General features: G+C 49.4%; 9 protein-coding genes across 9 annotated transcripts; 5 read left to right on the top strand and 4 right to left on the bottom strand.

The window, feature by feature from the left end:
- Positions 1 to 500: 500 nt before the first annotated feature.
- On the top strand, positions 501 to 2561 carry GGS22DRAFT_145016 (aldehyde dehydrogenase). The gene is made up of 2 exons (XM_047958857.1): positions 501 to 1999; positions 2094 to 2561. Exons 1-2 carry the CDS (start codon positions 823 to 825, stop codon positions 2375 to 2377), a joined length of 1461 nt encoding a protein of 486 aa, XP_047818466.1. The 5' UTR covers positions 501 to 822; the 3' UTR covers positions 2378 to 2561.
- Positions 2562 to 2729: 168 nt separating this feature from the next.
- Positions 2730 to 4196, bottom strand: GGS22DRAFT_179970 (PLP-dependent transferase; the record flags this gene model as incomplete). Its single annotated transcript, XM_047963723.1, has 4 exons — positions 2730 to 3124; positions 3196 to 3513; positions 3568 to 3737; positions 3796 to 4196. 4 exons carry the CDS (start codon positions 4194 to 4196, stop codon positions 2730 to 2732), a joined length of 1284 nt encoding a protein of 427 aa, XP_047818465.1.
- Positions 4197 to 4591: 395 nt separating this feature from the next.
- GGS22DRAFT_145001 (DUF2407 C-terminal domain-containing protein) lies at positions 4592 to 6277 on the top strand. Its single transcript, XM_047958856.1, has one exon. The coding sequence runs from the start codon at positions 4855 to 4857 to the stop codon at positions 5860 to 5862; it is 1008 nt and encodes a 335-aa protein (XP_047818464.1). The 5' UTR covers positions 4592 to 4854; the 3' UTR covers positions 5863 to 6277.
- GGS22DRAFT_163963 (antiviral helicase) lies at positions 5783 to 10021 on the bottom strand. The gene is made up of 2 exons (XM_047961455.1): positions 6698 to 10021; positions 5783 to 6647 (listed from the first exon to the last, which is right to left on the bottom strand). Exons 1-2 carry the CDS (start codon positions 9802 to 9804, stop codon positions 6467 to 6469), a joined length of 3288 nt encoding a protein of 1095 aa, XP_047818463.1. The 5' UTR covers positions 9805 to 10021; the 3' UTR covers positions 5783 to 6466.
- Positions 10022 to 10367: 346 nt separating this feature from the next.
- GGS22DRAFT_188837 (cytochrome c oxidase subunit VIIc) lies at positions 10368 to 10677 on the top strand (the record flags this gene model as incomplete). The annotated part of the gene is made up of 2 exons (XM_047964769.1): positions 10368 to 10581; positions 10649 to 10677. The coding sequence occupies 2 exons, from the start codon at positions 10368 to 10370 to the stop codon at positions 10675 to 10677; spliced, it is 243 nt and encodes an 80-aa protein (XP_047818462.1).
- Positions 10678 to 11013: 336 nt separating this feature from the next.
- Positions 11014 to 13250, bottom strand: GGS22DRAFT_144996 (uncharacterized protein). The gene has a single exon (XM_047958855.1). The coding sequence runs from the start codon at positions 13035 to 13037 to the stop codon at positions 11229 to 11231; it is 1809 nt and encodes a 602-aa protein (XP_047818461.1). The 5' UTR covers positions 13038 to 13250; the 3' UTR covers positions 11014 to 11228.
- A 200-nt stretch (positions 13251 to 13450) lies between these two features.
- GGS22DRAFT_144980 (37S ribosomal protein Rsm25) lies at positions 13451 to 14552 on the top strand. The gene is made up of 2 exons (XM_047958852.1): positions 13451 to 13963; positions 14027 to 14552. The coding sequence occupies exons 1-2, from the start codon at positions 13581 to 13583 to the stop codon at positions 14397 to 14399; spliced, it is 756 nt and encodes a 251-aa protein (XP_047818460.1). The 5' UTR covers positions 13451 to 13580; the 3' UTR covers positions 14400 to 14552.
- On the bottom strand, positions 14502 to 15092 carry GGS22DRAFT_144984 (uncharacterized protein). Its single transcript, XM_047958854.1, has 2 exons — positions 14718 to 15092; positions 14502 to 14663 (listed from the first exon to the last, which is right to left on the bottom strand). The coding sequence occupies exons 1-2, from the start codon at positions 14895 to 14897 to the stop codon at positions 14604 to 14606; spliced, it is 240 nt and encodes a 79-aa protein (XP_047818459.1). The 5' UTR covers positions 14898 to 15092; the 3' UTR covers positions 14502 to 14603.
- GGS22DRAFT_144982 (uncharacterized protein) lies at positions 15041 to 16265 on the top strand. Its single transcript, XM_047958853.1, has 3 exons — positions 15041 to 15092; positions 15155 to 15301; positions 15354 to 16265. The coding sequence occupies exons 2-3, from the start codon at positions 15246 to 15248 to the stop codon at positions 16255 to 16257; spliced, it is 960 nt and encodes a 319-aa protein (XP_047818458.1). The 5' UTR covers positions 15041 to 15092; positions 15155 to 15245; the 3' UTR covers positions 16258 to 16265.
- Positions 16266 to 16368: the final 103 nt, after the last annotated feature.

The following is a 16368-nucleotide window of genomic DNA, read 5'->3' as shown; positions in this document are numbered from 1 at the left end:
CCCTTTCTACGTCATAGCACTCAAAACAGAAATAGAGACACTAGGACATCTCATTGTCCTATAAAAGACCTCGCCATCTTGCATCATCACTCCTTCCCAGCTTTATTTAACTGCCTAGCCTCACTTCCACTCCACATTCCCCAAATCTCCGCAATCCAAGAGTCCGGGGCAAACTAGTCGTGGACTAAGGTCATGCCGTTGGTTCTCACGGTATTTCATCAATTCTGGCAGATTCATCGTTAGACGAGGCTATAAGTTATAGCTAATTTTTTATATTTATCTAGCATGTCAAGATCATATCCAGCATATGAAATTCAATCACAGGTCATATGTATGGAGGTATCAGCGTATTACTACGAGTTATACTCATGATTTTCCAGATTCTGCTATAGACCGCAAAAGATCCCGGTTTTGCTAACTCCAACTTGGAAGTGCCTACCTAGGTAAACAAGACCAAGAAGATCCCATGAAACCCCTGAACTTTTTCCCGGTTCCTTTGCCTCATCCGGAAGAGTGCGATAGGGCTAGAATACCGGCAATTCAACCATGAGAATTAACCCCTCATCCGTTTCTGTTCCTTGCCGGTAGTATTTATGGCAAAATGGGATATGCGGATTAGAGGTAGTAGACATGTTAAGCCCACGTGGCTAAAGTATAGATACATTTCATTCCCTTCTGCAGCTCCATCTCACTGCGTGTTCTGTTTCCTGGTAACTAGGTCGTCGTCGTTCGGCATACATACGACGTTGTGTGGCTTTCTGAGACTTGGCGGTGATTATACTACCTTGTGCAGCTACTCCCCCTAGTAACTCATAAATCAAGATGCCTTCAGTCGCGACGAACGGCACTAATGGAACGAATGGCACGAAAGGCCTTCCGGATTTCCAATTCTTCAATATAATCGACGGCAAGCGCCGCACCTCCAAGGACCATCACCAGGTCACCGACCCTCGCACCGAAGAGCCTCTCTGGGATGCCCCTATCGCATCGACCAAGGACCTCGACGATGCCGTCGAAGCTGCAAACCGCGCCTTCAAGACATGGAAGAACAGTACAACAGCTGAGCGCCAAAAGGCTGTTCACGACGTAGCCAACGTAATTCTCGAGAACGTCGATATCCTAACGGAAGCCCAGATGAAGGAAACCGGCAAATCGAGGCCCATGTCTAGATTCGACGTCGAAAGAGCCGCCTGGCACTTCGAGTACTACCGCACCGTAGCCCTCGAAGACGAGCTCCAATACGAAGACGACACGATCCGGATCATCGCAACACACGCGCCGATCGGGGTCCTCGGCGCCATCTCACCCTGGAACTTCCCCCTAATCCTTTCAACCGTGAAGGTCGTCTCGGCCCTCGCAACCGGCAACTGCGTAATCATCAAGCCCTCGCCCTTCACCCCCTACTCCCTCCTCAAGTTCTGCGAGCTCGCCCAATCGGTGCTCCCGCCCGGCGTCTTCCAAGCGCTAAACGGCGGCGCCGACCTCGGCGAGCAGATGACGCTGCACGCGGGGATCCACCACATCAGCTTCACGGGCACCATCGCCGTCGGCCAGCGCATCCTGCGGAACTGCGCCGGCACGCTCAAAAAGGTGATCCTCGAGCTCGCGGGCAACAACGCGTGCATCGTGTGCGACGACGTCGACCTCGACAAAGTCGTCCCGCAAGTCGCCACCGGCGCGCTCTTCCACGCCGGCCAGGTCTGCGTCGCCTCTAAGCGCTTGTATATCCACGAAAGCATCTACGACCGCTTCCTCGAGCGGCTGATTGAAGAGAGCAAGAAGTTCGCTGTCGATGATGACGAGAGCGTGTCTTTTGGCCCGTTGTCGAATAAGGCGAATTACGACCGCGCCGTGGGCATTGTGGAGGATTGTAAGAGGAATGGGTATAAGATCGTTACGGGCGGCGAGGTTAAGCCTAGGGAGAAGGGGTTTTGGATCCCCCCGACGATTGTGGTGAGGCCGCCTGAGGACGCGCTGGTGGTTAGGGAGGAGCAGTTTGGTAAGTCTTGAGGTTCTGATTTCCTTATATTATTCATATAGGAGAAGTATTGCTGTGTGAAGAAAAGTGGAATTAACTAATTAATTACTGCCAGCCCCTATTGTCCCCGTCATGTCCTGGGCGGAAGAAGACGACGTCATCGCCCGCGCAAATATCGACAATGCCGGGCTCGGCGCCTCTGTGTACACGCCGGATTTAGACCGCGCTCAGAAAATCGCACGCCAGCTCGAGTCCGGGACGGTTTGGATCAACCAGTTTGAGCGCCCTCACCACGCCGGGTTCTTCGGAGGCTGGAAGCTCAGCGGGTTTGGTGGGGAGCTTGGGAAGCAGGGTCTTTTGCACTACTGCCATACGCAGAGTTTGCAGATCGCTAAGTAGTTGATATAGACGTGAGTAAGCTATAACCTAGGCATAGAAGATTTACATGGTGGTTTGCTTGATTTTGTTTACAGTTATTTCGGTTTACGTCGTATAGAGGAGGCTCGGGGTTTCTGTAATTATATCATGCTTCAATATCAAATAAAGAGCACACATCGTTAGACATGACACTACTAGGTATTTTTAGCGTAGTTTTATCCCTGAGCATGATTTATTAAAACCATACAATTCACTGGAAACTGGTTCTTAAATGTAATGCAAGATTTTACGAGTCTTGTTGAGTCTATCGCCCTTGATCTAGCCCAAACAGTAGATCTTTTTTGCTCTCTTCCCTTATCTATCGCAAGGCATCTTAGTCTTGTATATATTGCTTTAATCCCCTCAGCCTCTCCTTCGCTGTCTCCAGTACCTCGTCCTCCTTACATACGGCGAATCGAATGTAATCCTCAGCGAGATGCGCGTTGGGGTCGGTGTAGAACTCTGTAGGCGGGATCGCGGCCACGCCCACTTCCTGGATCAGGAACCAAGCGAGCTTGAAGTCGCGGGGCCGGCTGGCTACGTGAGGCGGGAATGGGTAGTCCGCCGGTAACTTGACCCGGCTCATGTTAACAAGAACGAAGTATCCGCCCTCTGGATCCGTGTAATGCAGTCCTAGTTCCTTCCAGACCTCGTTGAATCGCTCCATCTTTCCTTTCATATCTCGGACAGTTTCATCCCAGAACCCTTCGGAGTCAGCTTGCTCAAAGCCTAGATTTTATTAGTGGATGGTTCTTAAGTTCTGTACATAATAAGAGGCTATAAAAATAGTTAAGACGTACCCACTGCACAGGCCTCCTGTAGCGGCGAAACTGAAGAGTAGCAGATTCGCGTGTGAGCCGCAGAAACATATTGGATCAGGTGTGCGGGTCCCATAAGCCACCCTACACGCCAACCCGTAGCATAGAAGTTTTTGCCAGCAGAGCCGACAGTTATCGTTAATCTCTCGATCTCGGGTGAAAGAGTCGCAATCCTCGTGAATGGCACGTAGTATAAGCGATCATACACTTCATCGGAGAGGATGATGATCTCATTCTTGACACATATATCTCCTATTTTCTGGAGTTCTTCTTTTGAGAAAACCTTGCCAACAGGGTTATCTGGACATTATTAGCTATTTACATCGCTTATCAGATTCGAAAAGACCAACTAACGGGGTGTATTAAGAACAATCATCTTGGTCTTAGGAGTGATGGCCTTCTGAAGTTCATCAAAATCAATGGTCCATTCGGCAGACGACGAAGTTCGCGTAGCTCCGTCACTGGGCGGGTGTAACGGGACATAGACGATCTTCCCACCAGGCATTTCAATGTTGCTAATGTACCTAGACTGTTGTCAGCAAATAGCGTTATACCTAATATGATAGGGGACAAATGCCTCACTGGTCGAAGAAGGGCTCGAAGATAATGACCTCGTCACCAGGCTCTATAAAAGCCATGAACGCACTAAGCATACCCTCGTTCGCTCCAGTTGTAATCGTCACCTCGGTTTCGGGATTGAGTTGTCGACCCCAGAAAGGCGAGTAGGCATCGGCGATAGCCTTCTTTAGCCGTGGCCTTCCTTTTGTCGGACTATACTGATTGCAGTCCACCCGGTCCAAAGCCGACTTGGCGGCATTGATAATGAACGGAGGCGGATTGTACCCAAAGAACCCTTGACCCATGTTTACGATAGGCTGTTTGGGTGAAGCTGCTGCGGCTTCATTGACGATGGACCAGACATCTTGTCTTTGACCAGCAACCCTTGCCGCGGGCTTGAGCTTGGCTGGGAGTTCCGCCGCCATGATCGTCGATGAATGAAACCCTCTATGTCCACTCACAAGACCAAGTTCTCGGTGAGCGCTTCTAGAAAATATAGAATACGACTGTGTTCTGAATCGTCTGGAACAGATCCTCAAACCGGAGATGGGCTGCATAGGGCACAGGCCTATTATATACCCTTATCTATTAGACCCAATGATATCTCACTGACTCTAGTCTCCGATCACACAGCTCTACTATCCGAGAAGCAAGGAATTTGTAATCAGTCGTCCCTGTAATCCACAACTTATTTATTAGGATTTATAGGACTTATAGAGCAGTTACCCATGTAACTCTTTGTTAAAGAGATAAAAATGACTATAACCTTGTTCCGTAATCGGCGTTTTGCTATTGGAAACTACGATGTCCCCAAATTCGCTCGGGGTCCTGCTCTAAAAGTCAGTCACGTCATTTCCAGCGCGGAGCACCTAAGCGGCTAAAGCCCGCTAGAATATCCGGAACGTGCCCCGCTGAACAAGCTCCCTAAACCGTCCCTGAGCTCCTGTGAACAGCGCTAGGAACAGGGATGACATCGACCCGACCCACTGGATATCGCTAAACCACCAGTCTACATCACAGCTTCCAAACCCTCCATCTCCTATCCTCCACGATGATCAACAGCACCACCTCACAACGCTCAAAATGACATCCACCCAACCGCCACAAAACCCAACCCTCAAGCCCCCTCCACTAAGCATCCCACAACCACCGCCCCTGCTCCTAACAATCCGCTTCAGCACCGCAATCCCCGACCTCGAACTCGACATCCCGCGCCCCTCCACCACAACCGTCATCTCGCTCAAACGCACCATCCGCCAACGCCTCTCCGAGCCCAACTCCCAGCGCCGCCTGCGCTTCATCCACGGCGGCAAAATCCTCCCCGACAGCGCAGCGTTAAGCTCCGTGCTCCGCGCACCTCTCCCCCCACCCCCATCCTCACCCAGCCTCGGTCTCGGGCTCGGATACCCGGGCGATTCCAAAGGCAAGGGAACCGACCACCACAGCAATAACAGCAACAATGCCAGCGGAAAAGGGAAATCAATCCCAGGGCGACCGGACCCTTCGCAGCGGATCTACGTAAACTGCAGTATAGGCGACAGCCTCACAACCGCGGAACTCCAAACCGAAGCAACCCAAGCCGCCGCGCCCGCGCCCCCATCGCCTCTCCTGCCCCCCTCCCCATCCGGGACCCCCCTCCCCAGCACCCCGCTGCCCAGCACAACCGCCGCGCCACGGGGTTTCGACCGTCTGCTCAGCGCCGGCTTCAGCGCCGCAGAAGTGAACCAGCTACGGCTACAATTCCGAAGCATCCAGTCCTCGCGATACACACCCGACACGCTCCCCTCGCCTGACGGGTTCCGACGAATGGAAGACGCGTGGATCGACGACAACGGGGCCTCGGTGCCCACGACATCGCTATCGAGTCCAGGAGGGGCAGGGGGCACGGATAGCGATGACGTGGGGTTAGTGGCGCTGGTGGATGTGATGATCCGGGGGGTGATGACGGGGTTTATGTGGCCGTTGGGCAGTGCGGGGTGGCTTGTTCGCGAGGAGGGGATGGCGAGTGGGCGGTGGAGGTTTATGGTTGGGGTTGGGGTGGTTTTTAGTGTTTTGATTGGGATTATTAGGAGTATTTCGGGGGAGAAGTGAGGAGGGAAGATGTACTTCTATTGCATAGCGTACTTGGGAGGAGGTGTGGAGAGTGTAAGGATTTAGACTTGATGGGAAGAGAAGGTGTACATATATATACATATGCATCGGACGGCGTCAAGTTGGGATCATCTATCATGGAACGGCGTTTAAGCGGTTAAGAGCAAATACCATACACGCATTTATCACCACAGCAGAGGAAGATAAGACAAGCATACGGGTTGGACATCGTCAACACTGGCGATGCCCAAGTTCTCTATCTAAGCATACTACCAGAAACTCGAAAGACCTCAAGAGAGTGCTACTCCTCGAAAAAGAAGCAACACAGCCCATCAGGTACGGTCTCTGTCATCGATCCCGAAACAAAGTGGTATCCCATCCGTGAACTCCGTGACGAAATGCAGGTCGTGAGCCTCCTTTGCATAATCCCCATTCTCGAAGCCAGAAAGTTGGTGGTAAACCACCAACTTATCGGTCATCGCGGGTCATTGCGTAGCCTATTATCCTCATCCGCCCACTTACCTATTTTTCTAGTCGTATGATGCCGAGAAGATGGAGGTCGTGGAAGAGGTTGTCGTCGAATGCAGTACGTAGTAAAGTCAAATTACAAATAAAGGGATTGAGCCGCCACGATGTCCCGACGGATCTTGGCTAAGCTTCCCTCGAACTTCGTCGTCAGCTCTTCGCTACCCATTACTTTTCCTGCTTGTGCCATTTGTCGAAGTAATTCCTCAAGTCGGCGGAATAAACGAATTAAGGAACCCTCGTACGCATCGGTCATTTTGCTAGCTATTGTCAGCCTCCAAGACAGTTAGTAATATCGAAACACACTTACCAGACGTCGGCAAAGGATTTCCCGTTCGCCCACGCATAGACAGTTTCCATGAGTTGCCATTTCAAACTTTGCGCATACTCCTCCTCGTTAACGTCCAGTTTACTCTCTTGGCTAACTTTGGCGATGATTCGGGCTTGAGCTTGGACCTGCGCGTACGGCTTACTAAGCTCGTCGGGCAAGGCCTGTGCTTCGACCTTCTCTTCGAAGATGAAAACGCTAAGAACAGCAGCGCATATCTCTGGGGTTAATTCGTTAAAGAATCGGTTGAATAGTAATTCGGATAATAGCAGTTCGTGACCTTCCGTTGAAGAAATCTCGCAAGCTACACGAGCCTTCATCTGGACAACCTCGGATTCGTTGATAAAGCCTAGACGGCGTAGAACTCGTTTCCTCGACTTGAGTTCGTCTAGCTGTGCGATGGAATGGGCCTTGGCGATTGTCTTCTTCATGGCCTTGATCTCGTCAGCCTGAGCAATTTTTGCCGAATACTGCTCCCAGAGTCCTGGCAACATAGGCGAGCCGTGGAGTGGGTTAGCCAATAGTCGTGACTCGAGAACCTCGATCTTGCGGAGCAGTTTCTTGAATGAGTCGTCCGTGATGTTCATGTTCTCAATAGGATCCAACACCGGTAAACCATCGGGGAAACGGCGCTCAACCTCCTTAAGCGACTTGAGAAGCTGTTTACGGACAGACTCGACATCCTCCCTTGTCTTCACCTCTTTTGGCATGAATACTCGGATCTGACTAAGAGCCTTGATACATGTGAGCATGCAAGGGATCGCTTCAAAGATGCTGTCCTTGTTCGGGTCACTGGCCCGAGCCCCTTCTGGCATCTCTGTTGAAGGATTCGGAGGCCCGAAGGGATCACAAGTCGGGTCGAGCCGTAGGAAAACATCCAGGAAAACCGATTCTTGTGGCGGATACTCCTTTTCGCCGAATTTCGGTTCCTTACGCTTAGTCATGTTCACGATGACGCCCCAGCCAAAGTCTTTGCCGGTCTTCGGGTGAGCTATTTGGACGAGCCTTCCAGGTTGGAGATAGTCGATACAATAATTCGGATGCTGGATGACCGCTAACATATCTTTGGTGTACTGGGAGATTTGTTGACGTAAACCGTAATAATCCTTGATCGTAGCCTCGTCAGTGATGACCATCTCATCTCGTGCTTTCTGTAGCTTCATTAATTCGTGCTCCAGGCCAGCGACGCTAGCGGTGTTCTGGAACTGGAAGAAGCAGTTCTCCAACATGAATTCTGGATTAATAGCATCGATTCGAAGTAAATTCAGAACCATGTTGTAGCCAAGATAGAAAGCAGAATTGAGGCGATCTTGCTGGCCGACAACGATATTCTTCGCCGTTTCCGGTTCCATCGTATCGTCAATCATCATGATAACTATACCACGTTCATCGAGACCTCTACGACCTGCACGTCCGGACATCTGGATGTACTCGGACGGAGTCAACGGTCTGACAGACTTGCCGTCAAACTTGGTGACCTTTGTAAAGACAACCGTTTTTGCCGGCATGTTCAGCCCGATGGAGAATGTCTCAGTAGCGAAGAGAACTTTGATGAGACCTTCCTGGAACAGGATCTCAATGGTTTCCTTGAGAATTGGCAGAAGACCCGAGTGATGGACGCCGATTCCCTTCTCCAAAAGCGGAAGAATATTTTGTATCTGTGGAAGTTCGCGGTCCTCCTCTGAGAGAGATTCGATAGCACTGACGAATACTTTCCGCACCATAGCCTTCTCGCTCTCGTCGTTGAATGCAAACTTTGATGTCGTTAATGCCATCATCTCGCACTCTCGCTTACTAAAGTTGAAAACGATGACCGGATTGAAGTTTTTGTTCATGATCATCTTCACGATCTTCTGAATATCCGCTGACGCAGCCTCGTTATTCCCTCCCTTGAACGGCTTCTTGTGCTTTCCTTTGCCCCTTGTCTTAGACTCGTTCTCTTCGGCAGCTGCTTTGCGTTCTTCGACCAGCTGTATAGTCTTGTTAAAGTTGTGCTCTCGGAAGACACCCTTCTCATCCACAACTAAGAATATACCGGTACCACCAGATGGGAAGAAATAGTTTTGTAGGGGAGTAGGTCTAAAATCTGTGTAAACGACATGGCAAGCCTGTCGATGGATTTTGGCGATCCACTCGGCGAACTGAAAGGCATTGGGGATTGTCGCAGACAAGAACACGTATCGGACCTTGTCTGGCAGGAGAATGATCGTTTCTTCCCAAACCACACCACGCGACTTGTCTCGCATGTAGTGAATCTCGTCAAAAACTACCCAGGCCACTTCTCGCATAATTTCAGATCCTCGGTACAACATAGATCGCAGAATTTCGGTAGTCATAACGAGGCAACTGGCGGTGGGATTTATGGTGACATCACCTGTCATTAGACCGACATCACCAAATGCTTCGTTAAATTCTCGGTACTTCTGGTTGCTCAATGCCTTGATAGGACTCGTGTAGATGACTCGTTGGTTCTTCTTGAGACAATGTGCGATGGCATACTCGGCTACGACTGTCTTTCCGGCACTAGTATGCGCTGATACCAGAACGCTCTCATCTCGTTCGATGGAGGAGATCGAGAGACGCTGGAAGGGATCGAGCGTGAATGGCCAAGTTCGTGCAGGGTTCTCGGGGGGTTTGTGTTCGGATAGTGGAACGTATTCATAATCGAGATCTGGTGGAAGTGCGACTTGGTGCTGAATATTGTGCGACAGGACTAACGACGCCTCGTCCTTCGTCGGGGCGAATCCAGCTACCGCGCCAACTTCTCTGGATTCCGCCGTTTCGAAAGTATCTGTCAATACCGGTTCAGCCACGCCATCTTTTCGTCTGCGCTTGCTATCCCCATGACTCTCGGACACGGTCACTTCACGGCCATCTTCCTCTGGAGACGCAGGTTCTGCGTCTGCCATATCGACTTCGGGTGCAGGGGCGGATAATGCAGTAGCAGATCCATTTTTCATTCCACCATCGGCCTTTCTCTTCTTGCTCTTCTTCTTAGACTTGTGTGACTTCGAAACCGGGGGCGATTGAGCTTCCGACCGAACCTTGCCCACGGATTGCTCGTCGAAAACGTTAAAGAGATCATCCATTGTTGATAACAAATAGATAGTTACTAGATACGTAATTAATTAAATGAGTAAAGTTGTTGCTCTTTGTTCAGCCCCTACGCGTCCGCAGGTTGTTTTTAAGAAAACTTCAAACCAATGCGGATTGGGGTGAAAGTTTAACAATAAACTCAGAATCCGCGCAGAGCTGAGGAGCGCTGATGCAAAGAGATCGTGAACTTTCTTGGTGATCGAAGAAAATAAAACTGGACCCGGCAGAAAAATAGAAGAAGTGGGACGACATGAAATCGCGGCAGGCGGTAAGTAACTCTACTATGTACTTAGGTACCTATCGACCTCCGTCATTTCCCAGTTTCCTGGACCTATCACAGTGAAGTCTATTATCAGCCCGATGTTTAACCGTGGGCCGAGCCCCCCAGCTATGAATCGTTCGATCACTTAATCCAAGTTTTAAAGAGCGAAAGCTTGAAGCTCATACCATAAGAAGTCCTCTCCACTCCTCGACATCGAAGTAATCACTATTGCAAAGGTATCTATAATTCACAAGATTACAGAAGAAACGTTAGAAGGCTAATTGGCGTAACAAGATGCTCGCGCAACCCGTCGCCCGCGCCAGCCCGCGCATCACCTCCCTCATCAGCCGCCGGGCTTTCCACGCAACCCGCGCTCGTCTATCCTCCCCGTACCATTACCCCGAGGGTCCCTACTCGAACTTGCCTTTCAACCCCAAGACGCGTTTCTTCGCCTTCCGATTCTGGGGCTACATGGCCACCGGCTTCTTCGCCCCGTTCGGCATCTGCGGTGCGTCATTTCCTCGACTGCTTCCTTTCGCCCGGTCTTGTCTTATACTAATATACATGATTTGTAGTGTGGCAAACCAACAAGCCCAAGTCTTAGAGTACTTGCGAATGGTCTATGAGAAGAGTGTGGGAGGCAGGTCTGAAAATAGCATCTTCAGCTGGTCGGGGACGGCAAGGAACGTGATGCGGGTTGTACATATATACGACAATAGACATTGACGCCACCACCGAAAATAATTCCATTTGTTACCGTTTACTACAGAAGTGTCGAATCGTGATCATCGTGCAGCTCTTACTCGGAGGAACAACTTGGAGTTGATTGTGAACATGACGCAGCAAGTATATTTCAACGCCAAGTGTAGAGGATATCAAGTGAGGCCATTGGCTTATCTTACGTGGGTAATTAGGTATGGTATACTACTACGCCTAAGATCACTATTAAAACATCGGATACGATTCATGACGTTGGACCAGATGTTTACGATGTGTAGTTTGCCTCAGCAGTTAAATGATGTATTTCATTGAATACTTATTTACAGGCAAATATATATTTTATAGTATATGTACAGGTCGTGGGTATCTCTTGTTCACAGATATTGCCTCCGGCCGTTAGTTTACATCTATATGATCCATTCCTCTTTTCCTGTATCATAACGAATAGCCTTTAGAGCGTACAACAAACCGGGGTTCCTCTATGACCTTTGTCAGAAAATTCATCATGAATTCTGAGTCCATCGGATCTAGTTTCCACCTCTGTCTTAGACTTTCATATATGTCTAAGAGTTCATCTCGAGATGAGCATCTGGAGAATGCTCTCAATATGGCCATTGCCATCCATGTGTTAATGTATAAACCCTCAGTTCCGGCGTCGAGGGCGTCTAGGAAGGCATTATATACACTAGTCAGTCTCTGTTCTGACCAGTCCGATCCAGTTCTCCCATATTTGCCGAATGCCTTGAAGAGTGCAAGGAATATTGCGCCATGCAGCGGGACGTTGCATAACTTCATCTCGTCGAGGAATTGCGCGACCTTAGGAAGATCACCTAACCTTGCTCCATAATGATTAATTAAGAAGCGATATGTCTGTAGATCTGGGGAAATCAACGCGGTCTTCTGGAAACTGGATCGCATCTCGGGGTGTTTAGTCCCAATTTTTGCAAACATCATAAGCACCTTGGTGATGACCTTCTGCATTGTGTAGTTGAGATCCGGTAACACCTCAGTCCCTCGAGCCGACTCTCTCATTTTTTCATACACCCTCTCGGCAGATGATTCCTCTCCGCATCTCAGAAAACCAGATATGACGCAATTCAGTACGGTTGAGTCTATAACTTCGCTAGACTCGACCATTTCTTTATAAGCAGCCCTTACGCCACCAGAATCCAGTTTAAGACCGAAGAAGTGGATGAGACTGACGTGGTGATATCGGTTGAATTGGAAACCTCGCGTACCCATTTCTTGGTAGATCATCTCCGCGAGACCGAATTTGCCGGCTTTTGATGCCACATCAAACAGGATATTAAACGTGACTTCGGATCCCCTGATGCCGGCTTCATGTTCCATTTCACGCCAAATCTGAAGCGCCGCTTCGACTTCTACCTCTGTTGATCTCCCAACATATCGACTCGCAAACGACATGGCGGTATTCCATTCAGGTCTAGTCAAGGGGAAACCGCCATTCTTTATGTCTGTCACGACAGTAAAATATCGTAACATAGACTTCGAATTTCTCTTCTCAGCCATGCCCAGTACTGCGAGTAACTGATGTCTCAACCTAGCTGTGATTTGAAGTATTCGAGGCTCCATAAGTGACAAGTATAGATCATATACCGTGTCTAAATCTATGGACGCAGGGCGCCTGAGCTTAAGAAGTACGGCTTCTTGTAGATTTCGAATTCTTTCGGCTTGCTCGGGATCCATTGTCTCCCTGGGGTGAACAGACTGGAGGTCAGCATCTTCGGCCCTGTCGGAGACGGTAAGATGTGGACCATCGGCAGGCGCAAATCTCCGCATGTAAGGGTCCCTTAAGAACTCAAGATGCTCCTCCACAGTCGTATCCTCATACGACCCAACGATATCCAGAAGCTCATGTTTCGGCCGAGTTTCTTGTGATAGTGAAGGGCTGATAGTATTGTGCGCAGATGCATGGTTCCATTTACGGTTGGAAGGAAGATTCGGTTTGAAAAAGCCGGAGTTCCAAGGGCGACCCCGCGATGATGCTATCGTCGAGCTGAAAGATCTCTTGGAAATAGAAGCACAGGAGACATGATGCCTCTTTCTATCCCGCCCCGTACAGAAACATCTAGCGATAGCGGGGAAGCAAGTACATGCGGCTTCCGTGTAATCATCACGTATTCTTGTGCGATGTAATGAGAGAGTCAAAGTGGAGCTTGGCGAGGGTCTATAAGAGCGTATCGCGCCGTAAATCGACCCGTCAATTTGAGTAAAGATTCTCATGAGCTGTCCCGCATGTTGGTCCGGTCATGACAACTTCTCTAAGGAGCTGACGACAAGAGTATCGTATAACAAGGAAGTAGGGATATCGAAGTTTTCGTGACGATATGTACGAGTAGAATGATAGAATATGATATGCCCCCCCAACTTATCGAAAAATTAAATGCGATTGATAAAAAAGTTCTACAGGGGTCCCTGGTTATGATTACGATAAGGTACTTATTCGGATAGTGAAAAAGTATCCGCCAAGTACTATACCTTACTTTTTTGGTGGCTTTGATTGGTTTTATAATTGGATAGTACAAAAGAGCAAGCTAAGCTACTTAAATGTTTGTACCGAGGGGAGATGAGTACCGGAAAATCGATTGTTCCAATTCTTCAAGGTCCACCTAAACGCTCAACTGCGCAGCTTTCACTTTGATTTTCCCAAGACGAAATCGCAGAACATCGAACTTAACCGCACGCGAATCCTTAGCATAACGCCAATTGCTTAAACGTCGCCATCTCCTGTACATATAAAGGGTGCATAATTCCTAAGGATGCATCATGGGCGGTCAAAGGCAGATTAAGCCCCGCCAGGTCTATCAGACCATGACCAACCTGTTAAACCATCGAATATTTCCCGTTGCCAAAGTCCAACAACCAGTATGGTACAAAGTCGTTGAGTCCATACCTCCTCCCGAAATCCTCATACGGACACTCCCACCTCAACATCGAGAGCCTAACCCAAAAATGCGGAAGCCGAGCAAAATATTCAAACCGCAACAAATAACATACGAGGAAGATGGGCTACGGAAGACCTTCTTTAAAGACCACCCTTGGGAGTTGGCAAGGCCGAGGATGATCATTGAGATGGACGGAAAAGATGCGCGGAGATATGACTGGTCCAAGGGCTTAAGACAACCTGGCATGCCGCTATGCGGAGAGTGGTATTTATCCCTAACAACACGTACGGGAAATCCCTAGGATATGAATTAACAAGTCTTTTATAGTGTCGTTCAATATCAGATGTGGATGATGCACAATATCCCAGGTATAACAAAAGAGGAAGCATACGACAAAGCACGGCACGAGTTCTACGGGCTACGACAAGAGGAAGAAATTGAGCGAAGGATAGCCAAAGAAGAGGCCCAGATGGTAGGCGCATACTTTGGCAAGACCTTCATCAGAGTTGGTTTGGATCTCGAGGACGACCAATTCGAGAGATGGAAGAAGTGGGCCAGCAAGCAAATCGAATCGGTACAAGCAGAGCGGGACGCAGCATACACGTCATTTGGTGTCGACGAAGATGCCAATGTCGATGATATCGACTTGGACGAAGAAATGGGCATAAATGAGGATGTGGAAAAACCTCCACCAGAGTAATAGACTCGGTAGCATCCATGGATATTTCGCATATATTCAATGTAGCACCAACTGTACAAGTCCCACACACATATCCACCACCACGCCTAGTCCGGTCGACTTTGTGACTCTCGTAGAGTCGGGATATAAGATGAAAACACAATGCGCGCTTGTTCCTCCTGAACGACGGATGCTCCTTAACTCCACAATGGGTATCTCCTCAAACTACAGCCCTTCTGGTGCGGTTCCTCCTAACTGTTCTATCCGTTGCAGATAGGTTTGTCGCTATAACAATTGCGTTAGTAAGCGGTTGTGAAACTCGTCGCTTTAACAACTCACGATAGATTTTAGTTTTTCCCGATCCTTCTCTCTCGATGCTCTGTCGACGAGCGCGGATAGGAGGACGCATGATTCTTGGTAGTATTTTCGAGCGAAGGTATAAGATTGAGTATTATCAAGTTGAACCGCGGTATTCGCTTTCGCCAGCGCGGTGGCTAACATTGCCTTCGACGAAGGCATCTTGGGGAACTATGATCTGAGTCAAAAAAGATGTTGTTCATGTTTAAAATGAAACTGAAACTCGTCCGGTGTCAGTGATATATGAGGAGAAGATGCGATGATCTGATGCGATCTGATACAAGGGGGTGCGGGTACCCGCATATTCGCTTAAGCAGCTGCCAAAATGCGTTTATGTGGCGCGGTCCGCTTTTTTAGGTAAGTTAAGCTTTGCCTACAGCTTCATACCGGTTATTCAGTCCAACTTACAAGGGAGGTAGAGTGAAAATAGACACTTATTTAAATCTCATTCTTATTTACCCCTATAACCGATTTGAGACCAAATTCATACCGCGAAAATAAACCGACACGATGACCAGTGACGGTCATAAGAGGACATTCCTCTCACTCCTCGAATCATGCGATAAGTATGTAAGTCTCCTAACTCGAATCTCACGCAACATCTAACTAAACCCCCAGTTTCCCCTACGACATCGTACCAAGTGAAGTATACTACCAGCTCTTCCTCCCCAACGATGTCCAGCCGCACGGCTACCTCCTCCCGGAAACCGTGCTCAAAATGCCCTGGACTCCGGACTTCCTCGTTTTGCACATTCACCCGCGCAGCGTCATCGTGCTGGACTCATCTAACGGCGCGGATACCCCCGGCGCAGTGAATGCTGCCTTTGCGCGGCTTATAGACACATGTATCGAGCAGGATACGTTCCACGTCATTGCCCGCACCCACAGCGAGCCCTTCTCTATCCTAAGCGCGCTGTACCCCGTCCACATGGAGCGCTTCGCCTCCGCGTTGTTCGGGATCACTAGTCAGGGCGCATATATAACCGCGTATACGAAGGCAGAGGATGGAAGCATGCGATTGTGGATCCCGAGGCGGGCGAAGCATTTATATACGAGTCCCGGGATGCTAGACTCGACGGTGGCGGGCGGGATCCGCGACGGTCATTCCCCGTTAGACACGCTGATCCATGAAGCGGACGAGGAAGCCTCGCTGCCGGAGGAACTGGTGCGCGAGCGGGTGCAAAGTGTGGGCGTTTTAACGTATGTTTCCATAACGGCGGACGGGTTCCCGGGGGAGAAGGGGCTGGTTATCCCGGACATCATATACGTACATGATCTCGAGCTGCCGAGCGATGTTGTTCCGAAGCCGAATGATGACGAGGTGGAGGTGTTTTACTCGATGGGTGTTGAGGAGGTGCGCGAGCGGCTTTTGAATGGCGAGTTTAAACCGGATTCTGCGGCGGTGTTGATTGATTTCTTTATTCGGCATGGGGTTATTACGGCGGAAGGAGAGCGGGATTATATTGAGTTGAGTACGCGGTTGCATCGGAGGTTGCCGTTTAGGACGCCTTTGAAGAGGTAAGATAGGGGGTGGGGGGTGGGTGATGGTTTTAGACGGGCGGTGTTATGGATGGGGATAGAGAGATTTGGCTTAGACAAGGTAAATTATTGATATTTAAGGGTAAAGAAGTGT

The sequence above is a fragment of the Annulohypoxylon maeteangense genome (assembly GCF_022496945.1).
Source record: "Annulohypoxylon maeteangense strain CBS 123835 unplaced genomic scaffold GGS22scaffold_9, whole genome shotgun sequence".
Classification (NCBI taxonomy): Eukaryota; Fungi; Ascomycota; class Sordariomycetes; order Xylariales; family Hypoxylaceae; genus Annulohypoxylon; species Annulohypoxylon maeteangense.
This window is presented reverse-complemented; position numbering and strand designations above follow the sequence as displayed.